This window comes from Helianthus annuus, chromosome 10, assembly GCF_002127325.2.
Source record: "Helianthus annuus cultivar XRQ/B chromosome 10, HanXRQr2.0-SUNRISE, whole genome shotgun sequence".
Taxonomy (NCBI): Eukaryota; Viridiplantae; Streptophyta; class Magnoliopsida; order Asterales; family Asteraceae; genus Helianthus; species Helianthus annuus.
The window spans coordinates 355,006-382,323 of record NC_035442.2 but is presented as its reverse complement, the minus strand read 5'-3'; the positions used below and the strand labels follow the sequence as shown (position 1 = coordinate 382,323).

Sequence of the window (27,318 nt, the reverse complement as noted above, 5' to 3'; positions counted from 1 at the left end):
GGCCCGTCTATGCAATCACCTTTTGTTTTGTTGAAGAATGTGTCAAAGAGAAACAAGAACAAAGAAGATAGTACATGTACGGATAAACAGATACAAAAGATCCGAGATTGGTATATCATCGAACGTTCAATTGAAAGCAAAATGGATGTAAGGACGCGGAAGCTTGGAAAAACAATGGCTGTTGAAGTTGGTCCAGAATTTTGGTCGTCGTTGCTAGGTGACGACGGGTCCGGTTGGTTAAGTGATGATTGAAGAAAATTATCAATATTCATGCTTCCAAATTATTTTTATTTTCAAAACTGTTATTTTAAAAATTTTTCAAAACAGCATTTATACGGTTGGATCTTTAAGATGTACGAGCAAAGGAACGAAAGCGATCGTTGGAGCATTCTACCACCGTATTTTCAAATGACCATGGTTGAGTGTGATGCACATCGGAGGTTGGAGGGCTATTTCAATGGGTCCTTGATTCCTATTCCACCAATTTCCGAAGTTGACGAGGTAAGTTATGTTTGATTGCCAAAATGTTTATATATATTTCATTTTAAAATTAACTTTTTTATGTATGGATAGCTTTATGTTTCGTTGAATATTAAAAACGTGCATTGGCTTTTTGGGGTGTTCCACCTTCGCAATCAGACTCTTACAATTTACGACAGGTTCGTCATATGTTGTATATATGCCACTGTAGTCTATTGAATGACTTTCTTACAATTTACATATGCCTACGTGTAGTTTATTGAAAAGTGAAACCATGGTGAAAGATAGAACGGAAGTCATTTACCACATCAATTTTGCCTTCGACACATGGCTACGCATCAACGGATACTATGCAGACGATGAGCCATTAAAGATGTCATTAACGTTCAAGGTCGTTTACCCCAGCCAAGTACCTCAACAATCAGGGAGTTTAGGAGATTGGGGTGTATGGGTTTGCATTTTCATGGAAAGGTTGATCAACAAGCAACCCATATATCGAGAAGAAAACACCGCTAACGCAGCCTACCAAAAGAGACAAAGGTTGGCTATAATGTTCTACGATAGTCTGTTACTAGAAAACTTTGATCTCTTCAGTAGTTGCCAGTCATTTGAAAAAGATGTTGATGAACAAGTTGATGAACAAGATGTAGATCCGTAAACAAGGTATTATGACATTGAACATTTGCATCGGGCCGACCTAATTCTGATTCGGCCCAATGCTGATTTGGGGCCCAATTCAATGGTCCAATTCTGGTTCTGACTTTCATATTATTTCCACTGAATATAAATTTGATCCATTTCATAAAATGGCATTGGGGCGGCCCAATCTAATTCTGATTTCTGGCCTATTCCAAAAAATGGCATTTGGCCGGTCTAATCCTGACTCTGAATTGAGGCCCAATTCCATGAAAATTGTCATACAACACCTGCTGCAAAGTGCACAGCCGCTAAAGCAGCACATCTTGGCTTCGTGTGTGTGTTTAGCATCATATCAAATGAACATAAATTTTAATACCGTAGTAGATATTACTAAAACCAAAAAGTTCCATTTAATACATATCTTAAAACATAAAACTTGTTAACCAAACTAATACATAATACCAAAATAGGTTAACATACGACTGAACTTCTTAGACATAATTGAGGAAGTATATGAAGATTTATAAGTAAATCTTCATAATTTGCCAAACAGAGACCCGATCAAAGTCTTATTCATACTTCAAGAGGTAGTCTAGCTTTGCCTCCTCGATCACTTCGTCTTCAGTAAGCTTGTTGTTGGACTTGGACAGGGCATTCACTCTACCATTGAACATCGAACATTTGCACTTTAGGTACGTGGAATGGGGCTGCACCTCGTCCTTATCTCGGGTCGTTTCACTAACATGTCTACAAAACATGTGGAACACATCAGTCCAAAAGCCGTCGTCTATAGCCGCGTGCCTACATAAGTGTCTTGTTTCAACGTAGGACAATGCAACTGCAATGTCCTCACACTCGCTCCATGAATCATCAGCCATTTTGTTTAGTATTCTCAAATGTTTTGTCTAGAGATTGTGTGATGTTTTGAAAAAGAAGTTGGCAATATATATAGGCATAGAGTATAAGTTATTAAATGCTAATGTAGTATGAAACAATTAAATATCATTAAATAACCTAAATTGTAACGTTAAGTTTAATAAAAGAAGTCATTTCACATTCCATTAAATCGTAAGAATTGAAAAAAAAAATGCTATCTATATTCTATTTAAAACAATGTTTTTTTAACATGAATTAAAAAATAGCGTTAAACCTATTTTTAAGAAACGTATTTTAACTATTTTAAGAAATTAAAATATAATTTATTTTAAAAAACAGGAGGTAGGTGGATCTTATTATTGGTCTATAAATATGGACCATCGGTGGGTATTTCTTAATACATATTTATATTTGCACAATAATGTTGTCAAAAGGAAGGCGTCAATCACGCATTCCAGATTCTGTAGAGAACACTGTTTGGCTTAATCGGAATGACCAATCTGTTTATTGGTCACAAAATGTGCTTGACTTCTACTACGACGGTGATAGCCAATTTTGATATTCAACTTATATGGGGCAAACCCCGTTAGACAGAGAGTGGTGGGGTGGAGTACTAGGCTATTGTGGAGATGGTTTTATGCAAGAAACGGTAATTTGATTATTTAACATAGTTTATTATTTATATTATTTATAATTTCTAAATATGATCATTTTAAAAAATTTATAGCATGTCAGTGCATGATGTAACAAGCTGATACAAGATAGAGAAACAAAAAATCGTTGTACCATTCTCCCCCCAAATTTTATAAAACTTTTGGCGAAACATGATCAAGATGCTTACGGATACGCTACTGGCAATGTAGGACTATACCCTACATTTTGGAAAGTGGATATGGTTTACATACCAGTATCGCAAGACAAAGAAGGCTGGATAATCTTAAAGATAGATATGCACTCACTAAATATTACCGTTTATTTTACCAATAATTGTGATGCAGTTAATTGCGGGGAACGATTCTGCATTCACAGAAGGATACACCAAACTTTAGTAGAATTCGAGAGTCTCTTCTTATGGTTCCTCGGTCATATATAATATTGGGAAAACGTTGGACTAGGCGAGGCTGATGCATTGGAGTACATCGGGGATGTTGTCTGGCCTACATCCGAACAACGGTTGGTCGGAATTCAGGTGTGATATTGTGTATGTTACTGCAAAATCTTGTACAAAACAGTGTACTTCCAAACTGGCAGGAAGGAAACATACAAGATGCCTGTATGAGATATAGAAGATTTATGGCAGATCAACTCTATTCTGCACGTTTCACACCCCATTAATAATTTTATTAATAAATAGTGCCTAGAGTAGTTTACATTACCATGCTTAATTATCTTCTATTAATTTTCAAACCTAATGAATTATATGTTGTGAAATTATCTTCTATTTTTTTTCAAGTTAATAAAGACTTTTTGTTAACATAATAATTTGTTGGAGAAAATAAATATAACAAAAAATAATGATCTGTTAATATATCTTAAATAGGATATACATTTGGCTTAAATTTATACAAAAACTTCTTTAATCTTCACCCAAATTGTACGAGGGGTATGTATTTTGATGTACATAATCTTGAAATTCTTCGGCTTCAACTTGGATGGGTGTGGGTTGTGGCTTAAAGACGCGACGAGAAGAAATCTTTGTTTTGGGCGGTTCTAAACAGCTCGGACGAGAATGCGCATACGTTTTGCACTTACCGCAGTATATGGGAGTGGGGTCCTCTCCTAGCAATAGGATTCGTTTGTTTTCTTTAGGACGTCCAGCTTGTCGTTTCGTAATAAGCGGTGGTTGCAGATTCACCAATCCATCCGGTACTTCCCACTCTGATTTATCAGGGACTGGATTTATATGCTCCTCATACGTGGATTTATGTCACACCCCTATTTTTCCACGTGTCACCGGTGGGCCCAGTGGGGAGTATCGTGACATAGTTGATATCATCATAGTCAAACAACACAAATTCAAAATGCACAGCGGAAGCAAAAGATAGATTTATTTCAAACAAACAAAATTGTAATATTTAAGTATCACAATGTAGTTGAAACAGATCCACAGGCGGATCAAAATAAAGAGGAAATATAGATCAACAGATTTTGACATCTAAGCTTGCGAGACTTCTAGTTGATGCTAGGAGAGGCCAGCCTATTACGCATAGTACCTGCACTTAATCTTTTTGGGAAAATACGTCAGTTTGCACTGGTAAATACAATTTAACTGACTCATTTTGAGAAGGTTTGAAAATTGATTTGAATGCACATGGCACAAAAGATTTTTATAACTTGGGATAATTATTTGAATATAAACTTGTAAAAGATTTACATGTTTCTTATGCGTCCAGTAGCTCGGGTCTACATCGGGTTAAAGGTCAATAGACACACCACATGATATAATCCCGCAACGGTTTAACCCAAAACCGACGGTTATACCTTAATAATTAATTATGCACAACGGGTGTACGCCTACACCCGTATGCTTAGGTCGTGGCCATTTCGTAAATTGATGCCAAGGATATCCGGGACATGGTCATTAACCCCACAAAGGCTTTAAGCAAATAAAACAATTTAAACAGGACATTTCAATGATTTAACCTCTATTGGATCAAAGATTCAATGCCCGACCAAGCGGTATTCTATATACCGTACCCCAAGTATAGGGAAAATAAGTTAAAAGTATTTACCTGATCAAGTAAAATCACAGAAGCAAGTGCAAATATCTTTTACTGGATCTGCTATTCTGGAACGAAGGTTTATAATAACCTATTAGAATCCTAACGGGTCTTTAATTTAGCCTAAGCTTAGACCGGTTAGTTTTAAAGAAAGAATACGGTTCAATCGCATGAAAGGCGAAGACCGGTTTTTAGAATGTGGTTTTTGACCCGACAAGCTTGCATGCTTGTTTAATATGGGTAACATAATCACATTCTGGATTTTGAGACAATAATGATATGGTTTGACCCGTTTCGGCTAAAATGTGTAAACTAGTTACATAAGCCGATCACAACGCGAAAGTGCGTAGGTAACCTTATGAATCATATACAAGTTCCCTGAGTTAATATGCACTAAATATGTTGTGATATCAGCAAAATATCTTCTATTATGCCCAAAATGATTTTAAACTCCAACTATGCCTCATAAGGGCATTTTGGTAATTTCACATAAGCCTAAAAGGTCAAAACTGGAAACCTGAGTTTAAAACTTTTGTTTACTGTTATAATATATAAATTTACTGAATATATAAGTAGGTATCAACCCTTATAGGTATAAGTTAGTTTTGATACATACTATGTCGTAAAAATGCCTAAGAAGGCGATTTGGAGCCATTTCCGGGTTTTGTATAGAAAGCTGATATTTTTAATATTCCAGAAGGCTCAAAATACTTTATTTAACATATTAGATCAGTAGGGGTCAATAGGATTTATAAACTCATTTTATAGCCCAAAAGGGCAAAACCGGCATTAGCCGAATTAAGCTTAAAACACTAAGTTATGCTCAGCCAAAAATTAAATAAAAATTTCTAAAAATCCTAAAATATTATTTTATAACAGTAGGTACAAAGTTTTGTATAAAAATTTGGGTTTAGATAGGCTATATGCAATTTACGCCATTTAATTACTAAAGAAGCTTCTAATTACCCTAATGAGCATAACTATTAAGCTATACCTCAAACTGATGTCAAATTTTAGGTGCAAGTTTAGAAATCAGTAGCTAAGGTGTCTACCCTTTTATATTTTCAAAAATCATATTTTAAGGTCATTGGGCATAATGGTCAACATATAAGCATTTAACGGAAACATGCATGTGAATCGGATATCTAATGAACCAAGTTGTATAATCCCAGAGGGTTATACTAACATGTATATAGGCCCAAAAGAAGCTCTAAGGCAATCCTAAACTTGGCTTAAACGGGTCAGAACTGAAAGTCAAAGCAGAGGTCAAACTATGCGACTTTCGGTTCCAAACCGAGCCTAAACTGAAAATTGTCGAGTTGAACATGTTGGGACATGTTCTTACATTAATTACCAAGTTATATTAATGATCAAATAGGTTGCATGTATCCTACATTGCTAATTATGCATTAATTCAAAAATAAGCATTTTGTTGACTTTTTAAGGTAAGCTTTGACTCGACAATTAACATAGTTAGAGTGGGAATCTGAAAATACTCTTTTAAGGGTTTATTACCCACATAATTACCTACTTATAGGTACTTTAATTCGAGATTTGACTGAGCAATTATTGACTAACCTCGAAGTCAAACCTTAATTACGACGATTTGACTTTTAGCTAATTAACTAAGCTAAACTTAATTAAGAATGATTAGGAACACTTACAATGGTCCTAAATATGATTAGGGACTTAAGGGGAAATGGTTGTTGATCAGAGGAGCTCCAGAGAAGGGTCTTGAATGAAAATGAAATGAGCAAGTGAATTTGTCACAACTCCTTCTCCTTATATAGTGAACTAAGGAGCACAAGATCAAGCCAAGATAGTCTATGATTGTTACAAGATCATCCCAGGTGTCTCTATGATGCTATATACTGCCTATCAAGCCCCTGAATTCGAATACCACCTTAATAAGGCGGTGGAACTGACTGAACTGGCAGCTGTCCATTTTCTGCTGCCAGCGACAGGCTTACGGACCGTAAGCCAAAACCCTTGCGGTCCGTATGCTTCACTTGTGGACCGTATGCTTATATGGTTACGGTCCGTAACTGACCCTGGTCTGATATGCCCAGATATGCTCCTTGCGGACCGTAAGCCTAGGGCCATACGGTCCGTATCCGCTGACCAGAAACCAAAAATTTGCAAACTTCCAAGTATTGACCATGCAACTTTGTAAACTCCGAATCTTATGCTATCCTTTTCAGTTGAGGGACCATGTAGTCAGCCTTTGCATGCCTAGCCATGCACTTACACCTTTTGGCACCTTGTGGCAAGTTTAAAGTGACGGAAACTTCAAGAATTCTTGTTTGGACATGCATTAATTCAAATTCAATTCTCTTTGCCAAGAATCTAAATTCTTAATTGTAGTAGTAACATTTTAAAGAACCCATTTTCCGTATAAGGATGGAATTTATCTATTTAGGAACAACCGGTTAACATATTAGATGTTTATCATAACGATTTAAGGTCTTGGGATTTATAACTTGGGTTGCTCAGAGGTATTTTAATAACATGTCGCCCTTGGGTCGTTCAGAGGTATTTTTAATAACATGACGCCCTTTTCAAATCCTACCATACATCCTTATTTGATCCGGGTTCCTGACACGTTTGTCCCACTTGACACGTGTCTTTATTTTATTTGATATGAATTTTCGAGGTGTTACATCCTCACCCCCTTAAAAGAAATCTCGACCTCGAGATTTACTGAAACAAATGAGGGTATTTTTCTTTCATCGTGGACTCTAACTCCCACGTATATTCGGGACCTCTACAGGCATCCCATTTCACCTTGACAATAGGCACATGCTTCCTTCGAAGCTTCTTTACCTGTCGATCCTCAATCGACAAAGGTTTTTCCACAAATTTCAAGCTCTCATCTATGCGCACATCTGTGTGTGGTATGACTAGTGATTCATCAGCTAGACATTTCTTCAGATTGCAGACGTGAAACACATTGTGAATACCACTGAGCTCTTCAGGTAAGTTTAACTTGTAAGCCACTGTTCCTACACATTCGATGATCTCAAATGGTCCTATATATCTCGGGCTTAACTTACCTTTCTTACCAAACCGCATCACCCCCTTCCAGGGTGATACTTTAAGCAGAACTTTATCAGCAACCTCAAACTTCAGAGGTTTTCGCCTTTTATCCGCATAACTTTTATGCCTATCCCTGGCAGCTTTCAGGTGGTCACGAATCTGGACAATCTTGTCCGTCGTTTCAAAGACTAGGTCAGGACCTGATAATTGAGCTTCCCCTACTTATGCCCAACAAATAGGCGTTCTGCACTTCCTACCATATAATGCCTCAAAAGGCGCAGCCAGAATGCTGGTATGATAGCTATTATTATAGGAGAACTCGACCAATGGCAGATGCTTATCCCAACTACCACCTAAATCAATTACACATGCACGAAGCATGTCTTCCAAAGTTTGGATGGCACGCTCACTTTGCCCATCCGTCTGAGGATGGTAAGCCGTACTGAAGTTTAAGCGCGTGCCCAAAGACTGTTGGAAACTTTTCCAAAAGTGTGACGTGTATCTGGTATCTCTGTCAGAGATAATAGCCATTGGTACTCCATGTAGAGACACAATCTTATCAACGTACAATTGGGCTAACATGTCAGAACTGTAAGTTTCCTTAATGGGTAGGAAATGTGCTGACTTAGTCAGTTTATCTACTATCACCCATATAGTATCATTTCCTTTCTTTGTCTTTGGCAGTTTGGTGATGAAATCCATCGTCACCATTTCCCATTTCCAAGTGGGAATTTCAGGGTGTTGAAGTAAACCTGGCGGCTTTTGATGTTCAGCTTTGACTTGTGCGCACGTCAAACATTTAGCTACATAGGCAGCTATAGACTTCTTCAAGCCTATCCACCAATAGTTTGCCTTCAAATCCTGGTACATCTTATCAGCTCCAGGATGAACGGAATATTAAGAACTGTGGGCTTCCTGAAGGATGACGTCCCGAAGTCCTCCATAAACAGGAACCCATATTCTTCCATTTAACCTCAAGATTCCGTCCTTACCATAGGATAACTGTTCTTCAGTTACTCCTAGCTTCTCATTAGGATAGTTAGCTTCCAACACAGCTTCCTTCTGTGCAGCTAACAACCTTTCATTTAAACTATTTTTGATCTCAATGCTCTTGGCATTGATTCTTATAGGCTTCACTCTTTCCTTTCTACTTAAGGCATCAGCGACTACATTTGCCTTGCCCGGATGGTATCTTATTTCGCAGTCATAATCATTTAAAGTTTCCATCCAACGTCGCTGCCTCATATTTAAATCCTTCTGATTAAACAGATGCTGAAGGCTTTTGTGATCGGAATAGATCACACACTTAGCTCCATACAGGTAATGCCTCCATAGCTTTAGTGCGAATACAACGACACCCAGCTCCAAGTCATGAGTGTTGTAATTCTTCTCATGCGCTTTTAACTGGCGTGAAGCATAGGCGATGACCTTGCCTTTTTGCATATGCACACATCCCATCCCGGTGTGTGATGCATCACAATACACTACGAACTCTTCAATTCCTTCAGGTAATGTCAGCACTGGAGCGTTGCTTAACTTCTGCTTCAAAGTATCGAAGGATTCTTGCTGCTTAGGCCCCCAATTGAACTTATTATTCTTGCGAGTGAGAAGAGTCAGGGGTGCTGCAATTCTTGAGAAGTTTTCAATGAAGCGTCTGTAGTATCCTGCCAATCCTAGGAAACTACGAATCTCCGTAGGCGTCTTCGGCTCTTGCCAGTTCATAATGGCTTCAATCTTAGCGGGATCTACCTGGATACCACACTTGCTAACAACATGTCCAAGGAATTGGACTTCACGAAGCCAGAATTCACACTTAGAAAATTTGGCATAGAGCTTTTCTTGATGAAGCAGTTTCAGAATGCAACGGAGATGCTTCTCGTGGTCAGCTTGGTTCCTCGAGTAGATGAGGATGTCATCGATAAAGACGATGACAAATTTATCCACGCGATTCATGAGATCCATGAATGCGGCAGGTGCATTAGTGAGCCCGAAAGGCATCACTAGGAACTCGTAATGTCCATAGCGAGTTCTAAAGGCAGTCTTGTGCACATCTTCATCTTTGACCTTCAATTGGTGATAGCCTAACCTCAGATCAATCTTGGAAAAGTAGCTTGCTCCTTGTAGCTGATCGAACAGATCGTCGATCCTAGGCAAAGGATACGTATTCTTGATCGTGACCTTATTAAGCTCACGGTAATCGATGCACAAACGCATCGACCCATCTTTCTTCTTGACAAACAAGATCGGCGCTCCCCATGGAGACGAGCTAGGTCTAATGAAACCTTTGGCTAGCAAATCATCTAACTGCGTCCTCAATTCCTTCATTTCTGTTGGTGCCAACCTATAAGGTGCTCTTGCAATAGGCGCTGCTCCTGGGATGATGTCGATTCTGAACTCTACTTTTCTATCTAGTGGCAAACCAGGTAATTCTTCCGGAAAAACTTCGGGGTATTCAGAAATGACTGGGATATCTTCAAGCTTGGGCTTCTGCTCATCGATAGTCACTTGTGCCATATAAATGACACAACCCTTCTTTAAGCATTTTGATGCTTTGAGCATAGACACCTGCTCGGGTAACCCGTACTGGGTGTCTCCTTTGATGGTAAGTGACTCACCAGACGGAGTCTTGATCACCACTTGCTTCTTGTTGCAGACGATCTGGGCTTGGTTATGCGATAACCAATCCATGCCTATCACTATATCGAAACCAGCTAACTTAAACGGAAGTAGGGACAAAGGAAAAGAGTGGTTCCTAATGGATATGAAACATCCATCTAAAACTGTCGAAGCGGTTTCTATGGTTCCATCAGCTAATTCCACTTCATACTTCACACTTAAGGCTTTAACAGGCATTTTCAACAACTCACAAAACTTAACATCTACAAACGATTTATCTGCTCCTGAATCAAATAATACTCTTGCGTAGATATCATTAATAAGAAATGTACCTGTTATGACATTGTCGTCCTGAATAGCCTCCTTCGCATCCATGCGGAAGACCCTTGCATTGGTCTTCTTTCCCTCTTCAGCTTTCTTCGCAGCTTTTGGGCAATTTGTCTTGATATGCCCTTTTTCTTTGCAACTGTAGTAAGTTGCATCCTTGAGTTTCTTGCATTCTAGGGTCTTATGCTCAGTTGATTTGCAAATCCCACATGGCCTCGGTTGAGACTGGGATTTTGAGTCGTATCTGCACTTCCCAAAGTGGTACTTCTTGCAGACCTTACACTTGGGCTTATCTCCAGACTGATGCACATCCTTCCTAGATTCAGACCCTTCTTGTGGTCATGGTTTCCCTAGTGTTTCTTGTTTGACTGACGTGAATTATCATCATCACGCTTCCTTTTCTCGGCATCCGTGTTCTTCAGCCATCTCTGACGGACCGGGTCCAAGGTGAGGGACAGGGATATATCAGCTACAGACCTGAATGTAGTTGGCCGAGAGGCCTTCACACTTGCCTTTATCTCTGGGGCTAAACCCCTAATGAAACGAGCAATCCCTTTGGGTTCCGGAGTCACCAGATACGGAACCAACCTTGACATAGTATTAAAGCTCGTGAGGTAAGCTTGGCAATCCAGGTTCTTCATCACCAATGACAGAAAACCAGACTCAATCTTTTCCACCTCATGCTGAGGGCAATAGTTTTCCTTGATCAGTGCCACAAATTGTTCCCAAGACATGTTGTACAATGGGATTTTTCCTGTAGCTTGGATCAGGGATCTCCACCAGGCTAGGGCCCCACCCTTGAAAGACTGGGACACAAACTTCACAATTTCTTTCTCAGCACACCCACTAATATCTACCACCATGTCCATCTCATCCAACCAGGTCATGCAATCCACAGCCCCTTTCTCCCCAGTGAAATCTCGGGGCTTGCATGAAACAAAGTACTTGTAGGTGCAACCTTTAGCACGGGGCTTGTCATCAAATACAATCTTTTTGGATGGAATACTGTTTTCATCTGAGGAATGTCGATCATCATATTTCTTTGATTCCTCTTTCTTAGGCTTAGGTTGGACAGAGGGTGGCTTGCTATGAGCTTCAGAATGGGTCTTAGGCTTGGAATGCGGTGTAGATAGGATACTTCGAGTCCCAGAAGACTCACTGTTTTGCCGATCCAAAGCCCTTGTAACAGTATTATCGACTAGTGCTTGCAGCTCTGCACCAGTTAGCTGTATTCTAGCATTATTGTGGTTTTCCACCGGATGACTATTCGCTTCATCCGACCCAGCAATGTAGCTTCGATTGCTACATATAGAAGATAATGGGCAAGGTTTTATTTAGAGTTTTTTACAATATTTTACAATTTATTAACCATGGTTTTAATAGCCACTTTTGGTTAATTTGTTAATTAATTATGTGTTTAGGACTTTTATAATAATCCTATATTTTAATTTAATAATAGCACAAGAGCTCAGTCATAAGGACAAATTTATTATATAAACCAAGACTTCTACGAAGTCAAGGTATTAAGGCTTTAATCAAAGTTTATTGCCTTATTTTAGACAGGGAGATATAAGCTACTACTGTCTTTGGTCCAAAAGGACATTAATTTTAGCCCGTAGGCACTTCATCCATAAGGGATGGTTATATAATTAAAGGAATTTAAATAACCCAATTAAGAGATGACCTATGTGATTCTATCGCTTCATAGTTTGTCATGAATGTTAACATACTTTCAGATGTTAACAAGAGTTGGAATCTTTTGTGTGGGTTCTACCATCTTGGCCAGGTCTGCAACGACACATTGGCTAGGTTTTACCTTTAAGATTCTTTTAATAATCAACGCAGAACAGTCCTAAATTGAGATGTTAATATGGATCTGAATCTAATTATGGAACTACCATCTTGGCCCTGTTTTATGATGACATATGGCTAGGTCTTGTCCTTTTTAGATTTTGCCATTTTAATAATGGTAGATCTTTTGATTATAAAATTATTTTCATTTATTTTATGTCTTATGCACATAATTAATAACAAATAAAATGAAAAATTAAATTTAACATCTCATTAATAACTCAACAAGTACAACTTTTGCCCTAAACGGGATTTCTAAAAAAAATAACATGCCCACACAGGGGCGAAACAAACAACAAACCCACGTAGGGGTTAACAAAAGACATGCCCGCACAGGGGCAGAGTACAAATAGACAAGCCCACGCAGGGGCTGAGTACTGAAGCAAAAGTCCACGCAGGGACTTAATTACAACTAAATAAAATAAATGACAAAAGGCCTTCAATGACCCCTTCTCTTGGACTTCCCTTTGATCAAGTCTGACAACCCCTTGAAGAAGCCTCGAGTGTTACTGCGCTCGGTTTGAATCTCCCGTTCACATAGGTCTCGAGTGTTACTGCGCTCGGTTTGAATCTCCCGTTCACATCGGTCCAATCTTTCAAGGACCTCTTGTTGGCGCTCTGGCGGGATCAGTTGCGGCTGCGGCGGCTGATACAGAGGTTGAGGAGGTGGCGGACGCTGGTACCCATAAGTTGCGTAACCAGTGGTCCAAAGACCACCATAGGGTCCCTCTAGGTAACGAGCATTGTAGTCCCATGCCTCCTGGTACGGGTCCACATTGGCATAGTCGTAATGGGTATGAGCCGGCTGCTCAAAAGGGTTATACGCCGCTGAACCGGCGTAGGCAGGAATTGAGTTATCAAAACCCAATGGTGGCACCACAGGTGCAGAGTTCGCCTCCGTGACGGGGTTTGATGCCCCCCCCCATCTGCGGGTCTTTTTCTTCTTGGAGTGGTGGATAATGACTGCCACTCGAGGGCTGAGGAGTGCTAATGCGGACTCCTCATCGCACGGACATCCGTGCGTTTGACCTTCTCCGCATCGGTGGTTCCGGAAGCGGTTGCTCCACTGGTGGTGGTGGTGGCGGAGTGACTGCCACAAATCGGGAATCCTCGGAAGGATCTTGCCGCTGCTGCTGGTACGGAAACGAGTGTTCGGATGGGGTAAAATACCAGTCCCACTGGTTGAACCTCGCTTGGTAGCTGTCAGGACCACGGTAAGGTGATCCATGAAAAGATGACCCATCGGAGATTTCGATGGGGTGGTTCGGGGTCCCGGTTGCAGGCTCCACGGGATCCGTATCTTCATCCATGTCATTTTCACCAGAGAAGTGATCCCCGGGTCCTAGTGGGTTAAAACCCATGGGTTCTTGAATAAAATTAGCCGGGTTGAATCGGCTCTGGAAAGCAGGGGTAGGGTCACCAAAAGAATGGTGCAAGTTTGACCGCTGCAACGGTATGAAGGAAGGCGGAGGGTTGTCGGGCTCGTTTTCGGATTGCGGCCCGAAAGAATGCAAATAGGACGGTGAGGAACTTAAGAAGACTGATCGCCTCACGGGTTCAACGTAAACCCTCCACGGCTCCTGAGGGCTGGTGCTCATTGTGATAGATGGTGTACGCCGGTGCGAAGGCCCGGCTTCATGGTCATGGCCCGTTACTGGGCCCTTGCCTCTTCCTCTCAAAAACCTTGGCGGCATTCTTACCTGCAAACTTGATTAAGATAACAACCAACATATATAAAATAAAAGACAAAATAAAACAAAAACAGAATTTGTCCTATGTTCTTTGTCTAGACTCGGAACTCGAGGAATGTGCAATTTGTGCACTGAGATTAAACACAAAAAGGCTAGTGTCTAATTCACTCAGTGTTGGCTCTGATACCAACCTGTCACACCCCTATTTTTCCACGTGTCACCGGTGGGCCCGGTGGGGAGTATCGTGACGTAGTTGATATCATCATAGTCAAACAACACAAATTTAAAATGCACAGCGGAAGCAAAAGATAGATTTATTTCAAACAAATAAAATTTTAATATTTAAGTATCACAATGTAGTTGAAACAGATCCACAGGCGGATCAAAATAAAGAGGAAATATAGTTCAACAGATTTTGACATCTAAGCTTGCGAGACTTCTAGTTGATGCTAGGAGAGGCCAGCCTATTACGCGTAGTACCTGCACTTAATCTTTTTGGGAAAATACGTCAGTTTGCACTGGTAAATACAATTTAACTGACTCATTTTGAAAAGGTTTGAAAATTGATTTGAATGCACATGGCACAAAAGATTTTTATAACTTGGGATAATTATTTGAATATAAACTTGTAAAAGATTTACATGTTTCTTATGCGTCCAGTAGCCCGGGTCTACACCGGGTTAAAGGTCAATAGACACACCACATGATATAATCCCGCAATGGTTTAACCCAAAACCGACGGTTATACCTTAATAATTAATTATGCACAACGGGTGTACGCCTACACCCGTATGCTTAGGTCGTGGCCATTTCGTAAAATGATGCCAAGGATATCCGGGACATGGTCATTAACCCCACAAAGGCTTTAAGCAAATAAAACAATTTAAACAGGACATTTCAATGATTTAACCTCTATTGGATCAAAGATTCAATGCCCAACCAAGCGGTATTTTATATACCGTACCCCAAGTATAGGGAAAATAAGTTAAAAGTATTTACCTGAGCAAGTAAAATCACAAAAGCAAGTGCAAATATCTTTTACTGGATCTTCTATTCTGGAACGAAGGTTTATAATAACCTATTAGAATCCTAACGGGTCTTTAATTTAGCCTAAGCTTAGACCGATTAGTTTTAAAGAAAGAATACGGTTCAATCGCATGAAAGGCGAAGACCGGTTTTTAGAATGTGGTTTTTGACCCGACAAGCTTGCATGCTTGTTTAATATGGGTAACATAATCACATTCTGGATTTTGAGACAATAATGATATGGTTTTGTAACACCCCAAAAATTTATTTAAATATTAAAATAAGTGAAAAATGTATAAATTAAGTCATGGGAGGTGTTTAAGTCAACCTTTAATAAACTTCAAGGGGGGAAAGTGAATATTTTCAAACTAGTAAGGTTTAGTTGTGACAAAACCACAATCACACACACAGTACGTGTGTGGATCGACCAGGAGCAAGGAAGAACTAGGGTTCACCCTTGTTTTCACCAAATTCGCCCAATTGACTAGGAAAAATCGATGTTTATCAACTGCATGTAGTGAAAATTCGATCATTACCCATACCCGGTGAAGTGGTAAGTCGAATTTCTAGATTTGGTAAATTGTAAAAAGGGGGTTTCGACCCAATCACGAATTCTTGAATATGATTGTGTTGTTTAGTTGTTAAGGAGACTCCCTAGAGTAGAAATCATGCTCAATTTTGATTGAATGAAAGAAAACTCTATAAACCCACTTGTGGAATTGTGAATATGAATAGAAAGATTAAAGGGATTATGATTATAGGTAATTTTGATATATAATTCAGCTTGTAATACCTGAATGCTAGATAAATTGATTTATACTAAAGAAATTGTAAGAACTAGTGTGTTAGAGATGACAATTTTTAAAATTATACATAATTATTCTTTCAAGCATTTCATCGAACACCTAGGATGAAATAGCAAAGCCATGCTTTAAATGCTTGTACCCCATGCTTTATTAATGTAATGCACTCTAGGTGTTCGATGAAATGCTTGAAAGAATAATTATGTATAATTTTAAAAACATGATGGAATGAAAGTGGGGTACTAAATGAATGAATGAATGTATTGATGTAGGTGTGAAGGAAGAAAGTTCAGACTCTTAGAAACCGGAAGGATCACAAGACCGAGGTATGTTCCGTTGCACACAAATCTTTGTTAAATTCTCTTTTTACTTAATTTGATATAGAACTAACCTTGCACGATAATCATGGTTGATAGCAAGTAAATAACAAATCCTATGTGGATTTGGGTATGCTAACGAAAGTTATGTTAAGCGATACATTTTGACCGATTAAAAATTCAATCGTGTCAAGTAGAGATGAATGCCATCCGTTTGAACGGGTAGCTTCGAATGCCATAATGAATGTTGAAAGCTTAATCCATTATGCGGATAGAATGATGAGTAATGTTGAAAGCAAATAACCCAATTAAACGGGTCAAATGTGTATGCTTAACTCTCAATGAGAGTGTTTATGCCAAACCCAATTAAACGGGTCGAACGTGTATGCTTAACTCTCAATGAGAGTGTTTATGCTAAACCTAATTACTTGGGTAGTCGTATGCGTAAAAGAATGAAGGTTCCTGTATGGATGGAGTCAAAACGAATGAATTATGATTTAACAAGTGTGATAACTAACTTTTTTAAAATTTGGTTGTTAATGTAGGTAAAACTCCACTTTAGGCGATTTGGAGATATGGAGCGAGCACATGTTCAAGCCTTATTATACCAAGCGCTTCCGCTAGTTTATATGCATACTTTTTGGGTCCATGTCTTGTAGTTTTGTTTAATCTTGTTAGAAGTTTACACTTGAAAACTTGTTGTCTTTGTTTGGGGTAGTTTAAAGTTAAATGGGTCGTAGATTGTCGTTAGTTTAATATCTTATAAACAGGGGGCATGCTCGTTTTACGAACGGGTCATGCCCAAATTTTCTAAGAATTTCGTTATGTATTAAATTTGGTATTTTGATGTCTTTAAATTATTTTTATAAGTAGCCTATTTTTATTTTGGAAAAGCGGATCTTACAAGTTGGTATCAGAGCCAAGGTTTGAGGGATTCGAGTTTTTAACGCGATGCTTGAACTCAAACCGATGGCTCGTTCGAAAGTGTGCTCGCTCCAGGATCGCCAATGAGGTAATAATGTACGTTTTCGATGAATGCTAGTATATGTCATGAGTTTAAGATGTAAAGTTGAGTTAAATATGTGAAGTAACAATTATGGGTAGCGAAACAAGAAATTCCGGAACCCGAGCAGCTGGTAACGGACCTGGAAATGGATTAAAACACAAAAAAATGAAGTTACAGCGAAATGATCAGGGGAAGGCCATCGCCGACGCCGTACCCGTCCGTCGCCGACGCCCTAGTTTGGCCGACGGCCTAAGTTCCTGCCTTCGGGGTTTTTCACCCGACACACATTTTTAAGAGCCGTGGCCGACGGGCTTCCCTGCCGTCGCCGACGGCTAGCGTAGGTCCAGTTCGCTAATTTGTTTTGTTTTTCACATTCTAAGTTTCCATATTATTTGAAAGCCTATTAAATTGTTACGAGAAGTCCATATAAGGCTTCATAGATGTGGGGAACCATAAATAGTAATTATGAAGGGATGGACTCGAAAGAATCAAAGGTGACGAGTCGAATGATATAAACGAATAATAAAAATTTAAAAAGCAAGTAAAGTCTAAAATATGGGAATGCGGATGAAGTAAACATGGATTAATGAACTATGACGTAATGAAAGCTTGTTATTTGTATTAAATGTAAATATGACATTGTGTAGATGGCTGATGCAAGCAACGTTAATGATGATAACGATACGGCTCGTCAAGAAGCATTTCACAATAGAGTCACGGAAGTGGCAGAAGGGGTTGTGCAAGCTAATCTTCCACGATTAGCTCAAGAAGTAGAAAGTCGGGTGTTGGGAGTTGTGGATGCCATGATGACTAGCAAGATTGAAGAACTGAAAGAACTGATAGAGGGATCTAAGGGCAAAAGCAAAGAACGACGGTGCACATATAAAGATTTTATGGCATGTCATCCGACGACGTATGACGGTAAAATCGATCCAATCGAATGTCAAAGATGGATCTCGAATATAGAGGCGGTGTTCATACGAAGTCGGTGCGATAAGGAAGATCAAGTAATGTTCGCTACCGGTCTACTAACCCATCAGGCAAAAGATTGGTGGGATGCGCACAGTAAGGAAGTAGGTGAAGATAGACTTCAAATTATAACTTGGCAAGAGTTTAAGGAGCCCTTCATGAGATATCATTGTCCTCAATCGGCTATCGACAAGATTCAGGAGGATTTCTTACGCCTCCGGCAGAAAAATGAGTCGGTAAATGAAATATCAAACGCTTTCATGGATAAGATGAAGTTCTGTGGGGAATTGGTAACAACCGAAAGAATGAAGATAAATCGTTTCTATGGCGTATTAAAGGCAGAAATTAGAGAGTTCATCACTCCTTCAAAATGTGAAACCCTCGATGAGCTCATTAATTTAGCACGGGATAGGGAGATTGAAATTAAAAGGCAAGAAGAGCGAGGTGAAAAGAGACCAAGTGAAAAGGGTGCAAGTTTTAGTCCATCTAAAAAGGGGAAGTTTCAGGATCAAGGAAGGAAGGGTAAGTCGAAAGGTGGAATTACTCCATGCAAGACTTGTGGGAAGCTCCATACCGGAGAGTGTTTGTTAGGCAAAAAGGGGTGCTTCAAATGCGGTAAGGAGGGACATTCGTCTTATCAATGCCCGAACAACCCGAAGACTTGTTTCAACTGTTTCGAAAAGGGGCATATCAAATCAGAATGCCCGAAGCTTCAGCAAGAGTCAAAGAAAGAAGATAAGAAGCAAGAGGGTTCTAGGGCGAAAGGGAGAATGTTTCAAATCACATCTGAAGAAGCAAAATCCCAGCTGAATGTGGTCTCAGGTATCTTTCTAATAAACTTCATACCGGTTTATGTTTTGTTCGATACTGGAGCCACTATGTCATTTATTTCGAGTGAAATTGTACAACATCTATCATTTAAGACTGAACGAATGCCAATGCCACTAGAAGTAGAAATAGCCGATAGTAAGGTCTATATGTTACATGAGATTTGTAGAAATTGAAAATTCACCATAGAAGATGAGGAATTCGATATTGACCTTATACCCATGGTTTTGGGGGAATTTAAAATGATAGTAGGAATGGATTGGCTGGCGCGAAACCATGTAGAAATTAATTGTGAAAATAAGACCATGCTTGTCCAAGCTCCAAGTGGAAGGCAACTGAGTATTCGACGAGAAAGAAATGTGGAAACCAAATTGTGTACCCTTGTCCAAGCTTTCAAATACGTACTTACCGGGAATAGTGCATACCTAGCTTATGTAATAGATACCCGACAAACCCTCCCGAGGTTTGAAGACGTTGAAGTCGTGAATGAATTTCCGGATGTGTTTCCGGAGGAATTGTCGGGACTTCCTCCCGAGCGAGAAATAGAATTTCGTATCGAATTGAATCCGGGTGCGAAGCCGGTTGCAAAGGCCCCCTATAGGTTGGCTCCCACCGAAATGCGCGAATTAATGACACAATTACAAGATCTTCTAGATAAGGGCTTCATACGCCCGAGTGTGTCACCTTGGGGAGCACCTGTCTTATTTGTTAAGAAGAAAGACGGGTCGATGCGCATGTGTATCGACTATAGAGAGCTAAATAAGCTGACCATAAAGAACCGCTACCCTTTACCTAGAATTGACGACCTTTTTGATCAATTACAAGGGGCGAGTTGGTTCTCCAAGATAGACCTACGTTCAGGGTATCATCAGGTTAGAGTACGAGGAGAAGATATTCCAAAGACTGCGTTCAGAACCCGTTATGGGCACTATGAATTTCTAGTCATGTCTTTTGGATTAACGAATGCGCCGGCTGCATTTATGGATCTTATGAACCGGGTGTGCCGACCCATGTTAGACAAATCGGTAATCGTGTTCATAGATGATATCTTAGTCTATTCGCGAAGCAAAGCTGAGCATGCAAAGCACTTGCGTGAAGTACTTGAAGTTCTCCGCAAGGAGAAACTTTACGCGAAATTCTCAAAATGCGCCTTTTGGCTCAAAGAAGTGCAGTTTCTGGGGCATGTAATCAACTCGGAAGGTGTGTTAGTAGATCCGTCAAAGATCGATGCTGTAATGAAGTGGGTTTCTCCGAAGAACCCGACCGAAATAAGAAGTTTTCTGGGCCTCGCTGGATACTATAGACGGTTCATACAGGATTTTTCAAAGATAGCCTTACCCTTAACAAAATTGACGAGGAAGAAAGAGAAGTTTGTGTGGGGTAAAGAACAGGAGGAGGCCTTTCAAACATTAAAAGAAAAACTATCACGTCCGCCGGTCTTGACATTACCGAATGGGACTGAAGACCTGGTGGTCTATTCAGACGCTTCACACCAGGGATTAGGCTACGTTTTGATGCAAAAGGGAAAGGTTATCGCTTACGCTTCACGACAATTGAAGCCACATGAAGTGAACTACTCAACCCACGATCTAGAATTGGCAGCGGTGGTATTCGCCCTAAAGATATGGAGGCATTATCTATATGGCACGAGATGCACAATTTACTCAGATCACAAAAGCCTCAAGTATTTCTTCGAGCAGAGAGACTTAAACATGAGGCAACGGAGATGGCTGGAACTTATTAAAGATTACGATTGTGATATCCTATATCACCCGGGAAAGCAAACGTGGTGGCCGATGCGTTAAGTCGAAAAGAATATCCACCTCCCATCCAAGTGAAGTCCATGAAGATGATTGTTACGCCCCGTTTATTTGATATGATAAAAAATTCCCAAATAAAGGCTCTTGGAGCGGAAGATTTAAAAAAGGAAAGACTAAAAGGTATGGTTGATAAGCTAGAAGAAAATTCGACCGGACTCAAACTAAGGTTCGGCCGAATTTGGATACCTCGTTTCTGTGAAGTCAAGGCAGCGCTACTTGAAGAAGCACACAAATCTCGATACTCGGTTCACCCCGGGGCTACCAAAATGTATCAAGACTTGAAAACCAATTATTGGTAGCCGGGTATGAAACGTGATATTGTTAAGTATGTCAAGAAATGCCTGACTTGTTCCCAAGTAAAAGCTGAACATCAAAAACCATACGGGGAATTACAACCTTTGGAAATTCCGGTATGGAAATGGGAGGAACTAACAATGGACCTGGTAACCAAGCTTCCTAGAACAAAAGGGGGGCATGATACAATATGGGTAATCGTAGATCGACTTACGAAAAGCGCACACTTTCTACCCATCAAAGAAGCTTATTCTTCCGAGAAGATGGCAGAGATTTATATGATTGAGATCATATCCCGACACGGCGTGCCTGTGTCAATCGTCTCGGATAGGGATACTAGATTTACTTCTCGCTATTAGCAAAAGTTTCATGAGAGTGTGGGGACGAAGTTACACATAAGCACTGCATACCACTCTCAAACTGACGGCCAGTCAGAAAGAACCATTCAAACACTTGTCGATATGTTGAGTGCGTGTGTCTTAGACTTTGGGGGAAATTGGGATGACCACTTACCACTAGTGGAGTTTTCTTATAATAATAGTTACCATAGTGGAATTTGAATGGCACCTTACGAACTGCTTTACGGGAGGAAATGTAGGACCCCGGTGTGTTGGGATGAAGTGGGACAAAGAGAAATTGCTCCAATTGACTTGATATCATTAACAAATAAAAAGATTGAATTGGTTAGAGCTCGACTGAAAGCAGCCCAGGACCGACAAAAAGCTTATGCAGACAAAAGGAGGCGTCCTATCGAATTTCAGGTCGGAGATTATGTTCTATTGAAAGTGTCACCATGGAAAGGCATAATCCGTTTCCGCAAACGGGGAAAATTAGGCCCTCGATATATCGGACCATTTAAGATCTTAGCCCGAGTTGGAATGGTTGCTTATCGCTTGGAGTTACCGCCCTCATTAGACGGGATTCAGAATACCTTCCACGTGTCGCAGTTGAGAAAGTGTCTCGCAGATGATACAACAATTGTACCTCTCGATGACATCGAATTGAACGACGGACTGAATTATGTCGAAAGACCAATAGCCATTAAAGACTCCAAGGTAAAGAACCTCCGCAATAAGGCCGTTAGACAAGTATTGGTGCAGTGGCAGCACAGAAAGGGTTCGAAACTTACATGGGAAGCAGAAGACGAAATGAGGAAGCACTATCCGTTCCTTTTTGGTACGAAAATGTTTAAATTTGTTATATGCGCAGGTTTTGGGGACAAAACCTCTTTTAAGGGGGGTAGACTTGTAACACCCCAAAAATTTATTTAAATATTAGAATAAGTGAAAAATGTATAAATTAAGTCATGGGAGGTGTTTAAGTCAACCTTTAATAAACTTCAAGGGGGGAAAGCGAATATTTTCAAACTAGTAAGGTTTAGTTGTGACAAAACCACAATCACACACACAGTACGTGTGTGGATCGACCAGGAGCAAGGAAGAACTAGGGTTCACCCTTGTTCTCACCAAATTCGCCCAATTGACTAGGAAAAATCGATGTTTATCAACTGCATGTAGTGAAAATTCGAACATCTACCCATACCCGGTGATGTGGTAAGTCGAATTTCTAGATTTGGTAAATTGTAAAAAGGGGGTTTCGACCCAATCACGAATTCTTGAATATGATTGTGTTGTTTAGTTGTTAAGGAGACTCCCTAGAGTAGAAATCATGCTCAATTTTGATTGAATGAAAGAAAACTCTATAAACCCACTTGTGGAATTGTGAATATGAATAGAAAGATTAAAGGGATTATGATTATAGGTAATTTTGATATATAATTCAGCTTGTAATACCTGAATGCTAGATATATTGATGTATACTAAAGAAATTGTAAGAACTAGTGTGTTAGAGATGACAATTAGGATGAAATAGCAAAGCCATGCTTTAAATGCTTGTACCCCATGCTTTATTAATGTAATGCACTCTAGGTGTTCGATGAAATGCTTGAAAGAATAATTATGTATAATTTTAAAAACATGATGGAATGAAAGCGGGGTACTAAATGAATGAATGAATGTATTGATGTAGGTGTGAAGGAAGAAAGTTCAAACTCTAAGAAACCGGAAGGATCACAAGACCGAGGTATGTTCCGTTGCACACAAATCTTTGTTAAATTCTCTTTTTACTTAATTTGATATAGAACTAACCTTGCACGACAATCATGGTTGATAGCAAGTAAATAACAAATCCTATGTGGATTTGGGTATGCTAACGAAAGTTATGTTAAGCGATACATTTTGACCGATTAAAAATTCAATCGTGTCAAGTAGAGATGAATGCCATCCGTTTGAACGGGTAGCTTCGAATGCCATAATGAATGTTGAAAGCTTAATCCGTTATGCGGATAGAATGATGAGTAATGTTGAAAGCAAATAACCCAATTAAACGGGTCAAATGCGTATGCTTAACTCTCAATGAGAGTGTTTATGCCAAACCCAATTAAACGGGTCGAACGTGTATGCTTAACTCTCAATGAGAGTGTTTATGCTAAACCCAATTACTTGGGTAGTCGTATGCGTAAAAGAATGAAGGTTCCTGTATGGATGGAGTCAAAACGAATGAATTATGATTTAACAAGTGTGATAACTAACTTTTTTAAAATTTGGTTGTTAATGTAGGTAAAACTCCACTTTAGGCGATTTGGAGATATGGAGCGAGCACATGTTCAAGCCTTATTATACCAAGCGCTTCCGCTAGTTTATATGCATACTTTTTGGGTCCATGTCTTGTAGTTTTGTTTAATCTTGTTAGAAGTTTACACTTGAAAACTTGTTGTCTTTGTTTGGGGTAGTTTAAAGTTAAATGGATCGTAGGTTGTCGTTAGTTTAATATCTTATAAACAGGGGGCATGCTCGTTTTACGAACGGGTCATGCCCAAATTTTCTAAGAATTTCGTTATGTATTAAATTTAGTATTTTGATGTCTTTAAATTATTTTTATAAGTAGCCTATTTTTATTTTGGAAAAGCGGATCTTACAGGTTTGACCCGTTTCGGCTAAAATGTGTAAACTAGTTACATAAGCCGATCATAACGCGAAAGTGCGTAACAGGTAACCTTATGAATCATATACAAGTTCCCTGAGTTAATATGCACTAAATATGTTGTGATATCAGCAAAATATCTTCTATTATGCCCAAAATGATTTTAAACTCCAACTATGCCTCATAAGGGCATTTTGGTAATTTCACATAAGCCTAAAAGGTCAAAACTGGAAACCTGAGTTTAAAACTTTTGTTTACTGTTATAATATAGAAATTTACTGAATATATCAGTAGGTATCAACCCTTATACGTATAAGCTAGTTTTGATACATACTGATGTGTGTGAAATGCAACGTATAAATCACATCAATTAAGGCATAAAACTAACCCTTTTTTAAGCACTAATGTTGGAAAAAGAGTGTTTTTGTCTTCCTTTTGTATTTTCAGGATGAAATGAGCTCAAAATCACAAAAGAAGCAAAAATACAACTAATTCTAGCATAAATACAAGAAAAGGAACAAAAGTAGACTGCCCAGACCCTCAACGGCACCTCCCAAGGCAAAGAAGAGAAAACAGAGACTGAACACGCCCCGTGTCCAGCGAACACGGGGGCGTGCCCAGGAAGCAGCAGAAAAGACAAACTAGTAGAAGCTTCCATTGCCCACCACGAGGCCGTGTCCAGCGGGCACGGGGGCGTGGTGAAAGTACAGCAGGCGCATTAATTGTAATTGCGAATTACAATTAATGAAGAGAGAGAATGTCAGACGGGCACGGGGGCGTGTCCAGCGGACACGGGGCCGTGCCCAGCCTTCTGTTCAGCCTATAAATAGGGGTGCTTGGCTTCATTCCATTTCATCCCTTGGCACACCACCTCTCTCACACTTCATCCACCACCCACCACCACCATAACACCATCATCCACCACCATCATCCATTGTCCATCATAGAGTGTGTGAGTCGTCTCGGGATCCAAGATTGATCGTAAGAGTTCTTGACAATCAAGGCCATGTTTGCCTAAGTCTCTTACATCACTTGGTGAAGACAAGTGTTTAGTATAATACTTTTTATTTTTAATCTTTTGCACTTTTTATTTGGTTTTGTATTAATGACTTTAATAACTAGTTACTTATGTTGAAGGTGATCTTTCCTTATCGTTTGTCCGTGGTGTCTTGGCGTTATTTTACTGTCTATATAAAATAAAAGATTTTCACCATTCATATCTCCACGGTCTATATGGAGGTATGTTGGCTACCTGGTCGGGGGTTAAGGGAACGGTTTGGTAAGGGTCTTGCCCTTGTTCAGCGTTTAGAGGTCCTGCTTGGGACCTGGGTCAAATTTAGTAGGATCTCCTTCAATGCCCATAGGTATTGGATGGCGGGGATCCAAACTCTTTGACCCCCTCATAAGTTAACTACTATTAATACTATAACCCGGCTATTTAGGACTGTATCCCTGCTGACTCAGACTACTTAGCCGAGGGTAACGTCACCGCCGAAAGCAGGGCCTACCACAATTTGCATTAATAACTTAATTCATTATCTTTCAATAATCCGACCCTTTTGGATTGTATCTTTGCTGACTCAAACTACTGGGTTGAGGGTAACGTCGCCTTCAAAAGAGGGGCATACTACAATAACTAAGATAATCTCTTAAACAAGTGCAAAAGTGCAAAAATAATCAAAGGTTATACTAATACACGTGTCGGATCCAAGTGATTCATCTTGTCTATCTGTTTTTATTTTATTTTATTTTTCAGCATTTAGTTAGTTTTTATTTTTCTTAGTTTAAAACATTTTTCTCACTTTTTGATTTGGTTAGACGTTGAGGATAAACCGGTATTAAAAGCTCTTGTGTCCTTGGACGACCTCGGTATCTTACCAACACTATACTACGTCCACGATGGGTGCACTTGCCCATATGTGTGTTTAGTGTTAGTGAATATCGTGTTTTATAAATTTAAAACTTGGCTAAAAGTGTAAAAAGGGGCTTAAATATACATCTAAATTATATACACACTGACACGCATCAAGTTTTTGGCGCCGCTGCCGGGGACACAAGGATTTTAGGAAAGTTAGGAATCAACGGCCTAATCATATTTTTATTTTTCTTTAATTGTTTAGGATTTTTTCTTAAATTTTCAGCTTCTGCAGAGCTCAGCACGGGGTCGTGCCTGCTGAACACGCCCCCGTGCTCAATCATTGGAACTGGCAATCCTGTATTAAGTCAGACAGTAAGCTGAACACGGGGCCGTGTCCACTCAACACGCCCCCGTGCCCAAGATTCAGTTACTGAAAACAGAACCGTTAGATCCCGGCGGTTGGTAATTTCTGACACAAACATGAGTGATAGTAATTCTTTTTACTTTCGGCACTCTTATGGTTTGTGGTGTCGATTATGTGGAGGCGAACATGAGGAATTAAAATGTTATTTTCTCAATTATAGGCCCCACTATATAGACCCACCGATTCCTTGTAACCTTAAGAGGGGCGAAAGTAAAAATAAGCACTATCTCTCCCTCGAATGCGCTCAGCCAGATATTCTAGGAGAAATGCTCCTTGACGAGTTATTTCAACTAGAAGAACTAATTCTCAATTGGTCAAAAGAACTTAGGAAGGATTTTATAGATCCATCCCAAGATGATGACCATGAGGAAATGTTGGAACCGCATTCCGACAACCTCGTTGCTCCCGAAAATACATTCATACCTAGAAAAGACGTGGACGATAGTCGTCCCTGTGTCGATTGTGCCGTGAAGGACTCCCCATCGACTTCGTTCGATGCATACATAGACCTGAGCGATTCGGCATACACCTTCTTTAACGAGAGCCCGGAAAAGGGTTGGACTTGTCCACCTAGAATGAAAATAGGAATTACCCTCACCGATAACCTCTTGCGTTCTCGCCTTAGTATAGGACAATTAAGGTATCTTAGGCACTTTGGGGTTGTTCCAACAAATCAAGAGCCACCCGATATAAATTAACTCCTTAGAGACAAAACTTCATAAAACAGCTTTCCGACACGGGGCCGTGCCCGGCCA

At 39.8% G+C, this 27,318-nt stretch overlaps 2 protein-coding genes and 2 long non-coding RNA genes across 4 annotated transcripts; all 4 read left to right on the top strand.

Annotated features, from left to right (window-relative positions):
* Nucleotides 1-16,342: 16,342 nt before the first annotated feature.
* Nucleotides 16,343-17,239, top strand: LOC110880501. The gene is made up of 2 exons (XR_002559359.1): nucleotides 16,343-16,391; nucleotides 16,928-17,239. It is a non-coding gene; the product is annotated as an uncharacterized LOC110880501 (long non-coding RNA).
* Nucleotides 17,240-18,035: 796 nt separating this feature from the next.
* On the top strand, nucleotides 18,036-19,361 carry LOC110887036. Its single transcript, XM_022134943.1, has one exon. The coding sequence runs from the start codon at nucleotides 18,036-18,038 to the stop codon at nucleotides 19,359-19,361; it is 1,326 nt and encodes a 441-aa protein (XP_021990635.1).
* A 2,498-nt stretch (nucleotides 19,362-21,859) lies between these two features.
* On the top strand, nucleotides 21,860-22,533 carry LOC110887037. The gene is made up of 2 exons (XM_022134944.1): nucleotides 21,860-22,464; nucleotides 22,509-22,533. Exons 1-2 carry the CDS (start codon nucleotides 21,860-21,862, stop codon nucleotides 22,531-22,533), a joined length of 630 nt encoding a protein of 209 aa, XP_021990636.1.
* Nucleotides 22,534-22,747: 214 nt separating this feature from the next.
* LOC110880500 lies at nucleotides 22,748-24,105 on the top strand. The gene is made up of 3 exons (XR_002559358.2): nucleotides 22,748-22,852; nucleotides 23,328-23,381; nucleotides 23,918-24,105. It is a non-coding gene; the product is annotated as an uncharacterized LOC110880500 (long non-coding RNA).
* The last annotated feature ends 3,213 nt before the right edge of the window (nucleotides 24,106-27,318 follow it).

Bases quoted from the DNA above. Each gene is read 5' to 3' on its own strand.
- LOC110887037 (XM_022134944.1), top strand. From the start codon at position 21,860: ATGGCACCTTACGAACTGCTTTACGGGAGGAAATGTAGGACCCCGGTG. The intron at 22,465-22,508 runs GTTCCTTTTTGG...TTATATGCGCAG, and splicing joins GAAATGAGGAAGCACTATCC to GTTTTGGGGACAAAACCTCT.
- LOC110887036 (XM_022134943.1), top strand. From the start codon at position 18,036: ATGGCTGATGCAAGCAACGTTAATGATGATAACGATACGGCTCGTCAA.